The 7,338-nt window shown below is 55.6% G+C and overlaps 1 protein-coding gene across 28 annotated transcripts in view; it reads right to left on the bottom strand.

Moving 5' to 3' along the window:
• The window catches only part of TCF4 (transcription factor 4), a 117,771-nt gene that overhangs the window by 1,248 nt on the left and 109,185 nt on the right, over positions 1–7,338 (bottom strand). For 22 of the 28 annotated variants that reach the window (XM_027701995.1, XM_027702016.1, XM_027701998.1 and 19 more), the window contains 5 exons: positions 5,608–5,802; positions 2,674–2,809; positions 2,083–2,245; positions 918–1,147; positions 568–708 (listed from right to left, as the gene is read on the bottom strand). In XM_027701995.1, coding sequence (XP_027557796.1) covers positions 572–708; positions 918–1,147; positions 2,083–2,245; positions 2,674–2,809; positions 5,608–5,802 — 861 coding nt within the window. In that variant the 3' untranslated portion in view covers positions 568–571. Of the gene's footprint in view, positions 1–567; positions 709–917; positions 1,148–2,082; positions 2,246–2,673; positions 2,810–5,607; positions 5,806–7,338 lie in introns of all 28 variants that reach the window. The other 6 variants (XM_027702004.1, XM_027702006.1, XM_027702011.1 and 3 more) reach the window with 3 other exon arrangements.

The raw sequence follows: 7,338 nt of genomic DNA, 5'->3' as shown, positions 1-7,338 counted from the left end.
AATACCTATCCCTAATATCCAACCTAAATACCTATCCCTAATATCCATCCCTAATAGCCAATCCTATTATCCAACTCCAATATCCAACAGTACTATCCATCCCTAATTTTCAACCCTAATATCCAGCCATGACATCCAATTCCAATATCCATCCCTAATATCCATTCCCAACATCCAACAGTAATATCCATCCCTAATTCCAACCCTAACATCCATCCCCCATATCCAACCTCACCCTCTCCTGACCCACTTCCCACCATTCCCTCGTGTGCCCAGCAATGGGACCCACGGGAACATCCTGGAGCTGCACCAGGGCAGGGTCAGGTTGGAATTTAGGGAAAAGATCTTCATCCAGGGGGTTGCTGGGCACTGGAATCCCCACTCCCAGGGAATCCAGGAGCGTCTGGACACGGTGGGATTTTGAGGTTGTCCAGGGGCCAGGAGTTGGACTGGACAATCCTTGTGGTCACCTCCAACTCAAGACATTTAATTCCACGATTCCATGATCCCTCCCACATGGAACATGCAGGAATGGTCCATCCCGCAAGTGACTGATCCCAATCCTACCTTTTTACATCTGTCCCATGTGATTGGAGGCATCTCCCATCCCAGGGTGGGGCCCTGCCAGGGACAGCGGGGGCGGATCCGAGGAGACCTTCTCTTCTTCCCTTCTTTTCAGGCACGCAGCCTTCGGATTCAGATTCCGTTCTGTGAGGGAAAGGAGACGTCCAACATCCCTATTTCCACCTCAGGGAGCTCAAACATCCCTATTGTCCCATCATGGCACTCAACCACCCCTATTCTCAGCCCCTTGAGGTTGGAAAAGCCCCCCGAGACCACGGAGTCCCACCACTCCCAAAGTTCTCCACCGATGGTGTTCCACCCCCACGTTCCCGGGCACCGCCCGCAGGACTGACCTCGGACCTGCTGCTCCAGGCTGAGGATGACGGCCACGGCCTGGTGGAGGATGAGGAGCTTGGTCTGGGGCTTGTCACTCTTGAGGTGGAGCTGCACCATGCGGCCCAGCTCCTTGAAGGCCTCGTTGATGTCGCGCACGCGCAGCCGCTCCCGCGCGTTGTTGGCCATGCGCCGCTCCTTCTCCCGCTCCGCCTTCTGCTCCGGGGTCAGGTCCTCGTCGTCGTTATTGCTGTGGGACGGAAGGCACACGGCATTTTCGAACGGCGGGCAATCGGCCAGAAGCTCCAAAGTCAAGAATTCCCGAGCTGCTCATTGTTCCAACCAAAGCTGGGCCGGGAATTTTGCAGAGGAAGGGGTTGGTGTGGAGGTTTTCCAAGGTGGGAATTCTGAGCTGTTTAGCCAAAGCTTTGTGTTGGAATAGGGAATTACTTAGGTTGGAAAAGGCCTCTGAGGCCATGGGGTCCAACACCAGCCCATGTCCCCAAGTGCCACATCCACACGGCTTAAAATCCCTCCAGGAATGGGGATTCCACCCCTGCCCTGGGCAGCCTCTTCCAGGGCTTTAATCCCGAAGTTTGGGATTTGGGAGAACCCTTCTCTGCCACTGAGGGTGGTTGGAGGTGCCAAAGGTTCCTGGGTTTAAATCGTGGAATCTTGGAACGGTTTGGGTTGGGAGGGAGCTTAAAGCTCATCCCATTCTGCCGCCATGGGCAGGGACACTTCCACTATCCCGGGTTGCTCCAAGCCCCGTCCAACCTGACCTTGAACATTCCAGGGATTGGGCAGCCCCAGCCAATGATAAAATCCAGCTCTAAACTTCCCAAAAATCCATTCAGAATTTACTAAGGCTCCAAACCCTCAGAATTTACAGCAATCAAGGACTGGGAATGACAAATAATACATAAAAGCAAAGCAAATCCAACCGTATTCCAATTTGGAAGCGCGGGGTGAGAGGGCTAAGAGCCTAATCAATCGATTTTGGCCTAACATCATTTCTCAGTGGCCAAATTTGGGAATTGTTGGAACGGGAGGCCGTCCTGGAGCGCAGGTCCCCCAAAAGTGGCGGGTCCTGCCGGGCCGGGCGCTCCGCGATTCCGCCTGTTCCGTTCACTTCATCAAAATCCACGCAGGAATTAAATGAAGCGACACTGTTTCTCCCGTTACCTAGATCTTGACCTAGTAATGGATTTGATATCCTTCTTGTCATCCTCCAGTTTCTTGTCCTCCGAAGACTTGGTGTCCTGGAGGTTCTCGTCGCCCTCGTCGTCGGATTTGATCTCGGAGCTGCCCGACGAGACGCTCTGGCCTTGCAGTCCTGTCGGGATTCCTGCAGGAAAATGGGGAGGGCGGGTCAAGAAGGGCACCCGAGTGGTGGGATGGGTTGGGTCGGAAAGGATTTTATGGATCAGCTCATTCCAAACCCCTGCCATGGGAAGGGACATCTCTCACTAGCCCAGATTATCCAACCTGGCAGGTTTGGCTTGGAAGGGATTTTAAGGATCCTCTCATTCCAACCCCTCTTCCATGAGCACCTTCCGCAAGACCAGGTTGCTCCAAGCCCTTACCCACCCCAGCTCATTCCCAGCTCATTCCAAGAGCAACCACCACCCCCCAGCCAGCTCAGGGACCACAGGTGGATTCCGCTCCCAGCCAACCCCCCAGTTCCCGGATCCTGGACAACCACGAGGCCGAGCTCACCGAAGAGTCCCACCAGAGCCCGACAATTCCAACAGGGAAGCAGGAATGTCCACTCACCCCTGTAGGGATCCTGGGGCGGGTTCAGGTCCGGGGACGTGGCCGACTGGACGGGAAGCTGCGGGACGGGCACCTGGTTGGGCACGAGCGAGTGGCTCCCGCGGAGGCTCACCCCGTCCTCCCGGTGTGCTCCCACCTGTGGAACATGGGCAGCCCTCAGGACACCTCTGGAATTCCGTCCGCGGGCTCGGGAAAACCCCCGAGACGCTCGATGCTCCTCGCCCACAAATGGGTGTGGAATTCCGCCCGGGATTTGAGGAGGAAAGATTTGGTGCGGAGGTTTTCCAAGGGGGGAATTCTGAGCTGTTTAGCCAAAGCTTTGTGTTGGAATAGGGAATTATTTAGGTTGGGAAAGGCCCCTAAGGCCATGTCCCCAAGTGCCACATCCACATGGATTTGAAATCCCTCCAGGAATGGGGATTCCACCCCTGCCCTGGGCAGCCTCTTCCAGGGCTTCAATCCCAAAGTTTGGGATTTGGGAGAACCTTTCTCCACCACTGAGGGTTGGAGGTGCCAAAGGCACTGGGTTTAAGTCATGGAATCCTGGAATGGTTTGGGTGGGAAGGGACTTAAAGGATCATCCCATTCCACCCCCTGCCATGGTTGCTCCAAGCCCTGTCCAACTTGGCCTTGGATATTCCAGGGATGGGGCAGCCACAACCAATGATAAAATCCAGCTCTCAACTTCCCAATAAGGGAAATCCCAAGAAGCCCAAGCCCCCAGATCCCTTGGGACGAGCCCCGGCCCTGGGATGCTCCTCACGGAGGGCACAGATGGTCCGTGGCCGTGACAGACACTTGGGCAGGTAAAATGTCATTCCCATTCCCAAGGTGCCTCCCGGATTCCTTCCCATCTGTCCCCTCTCCAGCACAGCTGACAATTATCTCCAGGCCCATCTGTTTAATTGGGGGCTCCACAATTCCTCCCTGGAGCCGGGAAATCCATCGGGAATTGCGAGTTGGCAGTGTGCTCAGAATGGTGGCTCAGCCTCCTGACAGTCCCCGATGTTCCCAGTGTCGCTGCATTCCCGACATCAGGAGACACATCCACAGGGATTTATTAACCACCCAATCCCAAATCCAAAGGGATACCTCCCTGCCAGCTCAGCATTCCACCTTCCCTAAGGAAAAGAGGTGATGGAGGCAAGGAAGGAATGACCAAGAGGAATTAGTGGGGACAGGAGGAATTGGGATCCAGGAGGAATTGGGGGGGACAGGAAAAACTGGGATTTGGGCCTCCAGGATGAGGAGGAATCGGGGTCCAGAAGATATTAGGATCCAGGTCCTCAAAACCAGGAAGAATTGGAATCCAGGCCCCCAGGACCAGGAGGATTTGGGGTCCAAGAGGAATTGGGATCCAGGAGGAATTGGGATCCAGGAGGAATTGTTGGGGACAGGAGGAACTGGGATCCAGGAGGAATGGAAATCCAGGAGGAACGAGGGTCACTGCCACTACATTCCCATCAGGAAGCTGCTCCCTCATCCCAGACCAGTTTGGATTGGGAAGGACCCCAAGCCCATCCCCTTCCACCCCCAAACTTCCCAATGCCGGGACCACCACAGCAACATTCCTTGTCCTTTATCCCATGGGATAAATCCAGCAGGGAATTGAAAGGGTGCTGTGTGTTAACCCAGGGCCGAGACAGGCCCGATTCCAAAGCCAAGCCCAGCTAAACCTGGCTTAACCCCCCCAGCAAATCCATCCCATCCCGCTGGATGTGTGTATTCCAAATGATTCCCTTCCCCGGCCCTTTCATGTGCCCGCCATCCCATAATAGTTGCCAGATGAGCGCTGGCCGGGCTATAAATAAGATCAAAAGGGAAGGAAAGGATTTAATCAGCACCAAAAAAAACACCCGGAGAGGGGAATGAAAGCAGGGAAAAGGCAAAGTTCAGGAGCCTTTTTCCACAGGAAACTTTGGTTCCAACAGAAAACTCCCTTTTTCTCCAAAAAGAAAAAAAACCCCTTTTTTGCCACAAAACTCCCTTTTTTTTCCTATAGAAAAATCCCTTTGTATCTACAGAAAATTCCACTGGGATGCTCCCATTCCCATGGAGCAGCTCTTACTGGGCTGCTCCTGTCCCACTGGAATTCTCCTACCCCAGCTGGATTCTCCTGTCCCAATGGGATGTTCCTATTCCACTGGGATGTTCCCATTCCCATGGAGCAGCTCTTACTGGGCTGTTCCTGCCCCACTTGGATTCTCCCATTCTCATGGAGCAGCTCTCACTGGGACACTCCTGTCCCACTGGGATACTCCCACCCCACTGGAATTCTCCTGTCCCACTGGGGTGCTCCCAATTCTATGGAGAAGCTCTTGCTGGGATCCTCCTGCCCCATCGGGATTCTCCTGTCCCACTGGGATATTCACATTCCCATGAAGCAGCTCTTACTGGGATGCTCCTGCCCCACTGGGATGTTCCTGTCCCACTGGGATGCTCCCATTCCCATGGAGCAGCTGTTACTGGGATTCTCCTGCCCCACTGCGATGGGGTAGATCCCACTAGGATTCTCCTGCCACGGGGCAGCTCCCACTGGGATACTCCTGTCCCACTGGGATGCTCCTGCCCCACTGGGATTCGCCTGTCCCACTGGGATGCTCCCATTGCCATGGAGCAGCTCCCACTGGGATGCTTCTATCCCACTGGGATGTTCCCATTGCCACGGAGCATCTCCCACTGGGACACTCCTGCCCCAATGGGATATTCCTGTCCCACTGGGATACCCCCGTCCCACCGGGATTCTCTCATTCCCATGAGGCAGCTTCCACTGGGATCATCCTACACCAATCGGATCCTCCCATCCCAATGGGCCGATCCCATTTCCCCAGAGCCACTCCCTCCCCACTGGGCCGCTCCCGCCGTGCCCGCGGCCCCCCATCCGTGCCCCGTCCCCCCATCCATGCCCGTGTCCCCCCGTCCGTGCCCGCTCACCATGATGGAGTGGCGGTTTGCCGAGAGCAGCCCGGTGCCGTAGCCGGCGCCCAGCCCGGCCATGGCGCCGTTGTGGGCGCCCAGCAGCCCGTGCATGTCCCCGTGGGCCCCGGCCATGGGCGCCGCTCCCACCGCGTGGTTCCGCAGCACGTGGATGGCGTCGTCCAGCCGCTCCAGCCGGTCCTCGATCCGGCTCTGCTGCGGGGCGGGAAAAGCGGGAATGACGTGAGGAGCCCACCCTGGGATACGGCCAGGCCCCCCTGCTCAGCCCCTTGTGCTTCCACCTTATTATCCTAGGATTTGCTAGGTTTTCCTTGGATTTTTTTTTCTCTTAAGGAATGGGTTTGCTTCCCTAGGGAATGCCACACCCTAGGGAAGGTTGAACCCCAGGGAGTGTTGAGCCCTAAGGAATGTTAACGAGTCCAGCTTTGATTTTCATGGGCAAAACAGGTTCAATGATTCCTCATGAACATGAATCAGGCCAGGACAGCATTCACCCTCCAGGTCTCGGCAGAGCTGGAGTGAGAGCGACATATAAGAAGGATTAAAAAACTGAAAATTCCAAAGGAAAATCAAAAAGAAAAGCAGGAGAAGGAAAGAAACAAAGAGGTTTCGCTGCCATTTTCCTCCCCGCTCAAATAATCCCAGGATCACACACGGAGAGGAGGAGGAACTACCAGGTCCTGCAGCCACGGGGGTTTAATCCCTACAGGTCGGAGCTCCCAAGGGATGGAGAACCTCAACAGGACACTTCCCGAGTCCCCAGGGGCCAAGGAATCTCAACAGAACACTTTCCAAGTGCTGGAGAACCTGGAACCTCACCAGGACACTTCCCAAGTCTCCAGGTGCTGGAGAACCTCAACAGCACAGTCCTCAAGTCCCCAGGGGCTAAGGAACCTCAACAGGGCACTTCCCAAGTGCTGGAGAACCTGGAACCTCACCAGGACACTTCCTAAGTTCTGGAGAACCTGGAACTTCACCAGGACAGTCCCCAGCCTCCAGGTGCTGGAGAATCCCAACGGGACAATCCCAAGGGCTGTGGAACCTCCCCAGGACCCTGAGCTGCCAAGGGAACCAGGCAGAGCTGCTGGAGCTCCCCAGCAAAGCCCCCAGCCATCCCCTGTTCTCCAGAACCTCCATAGGAAAGCCTGGAAAACACTGGCTTCCATCAGTACAAGGATTTCTGGACTGGGGTGGAAAACCAGCCCATCCTAATTCCTGACTCCGGCAAACTTCCCGATACTTCCAACGGAGACCATCCCTTCCCTCGGTCCGTGGGGACAGGACCAGGACCATCATCTCCATCACTGCACAGAGACCCCTCACCATCACTCCCATCACTCCACAGGGAGAGGACCAAGACCACCATCTCCCTCACTCCAGGAGACCCCTGACCATCATCTCCCTCATTCCATGGGGATCCCTGACCATCACCTCCCTCATTCCAGGGGACTCCTGACCATCATCTCCCTCATTCCACGAGGAGAAGACCCCTGACCATCACCTTCCTCATTCCCCATGGAGAGAATCCTCACTGTCATCTCCCTCACTCCACAGGGACCCCAGACCATCATCTCCGTCATTCCACGAGGAGAAAATCCCTCACCATCACCTCCCTCATTCCATGGGGATCCCTCACTCCATGGGGAGAGGACCATGACCATCACCCCCATCACTCCAGGACCCCTGACCATCCTCTCCCTCATTCCATGAGGATCCCTGACCATCCTC

The sequence above is a fragment of the Neopelma chrysocephalum genome, unplaced genomic scaffold, assembly GCF_003984885.1.
Source record: "Neopelma chrysocephalum unplaced genomic scaffold, ASM398488v2 Primary Assembly neopelma1_179, whole genome shotgun sequence".
In the NCBI taxonomy this organism is placed as follows: Eukaryota; Metazoa; Chordata; class Aves; order Passeriformes; family Pipridae; genus Neopelma; species Neopelma chrysocephalum.
The sequence above is the reverse complement of the archived record's forward strand: the minus strand, read 5'-3'. Positions and strand labels throughout refer to the sequence as shown.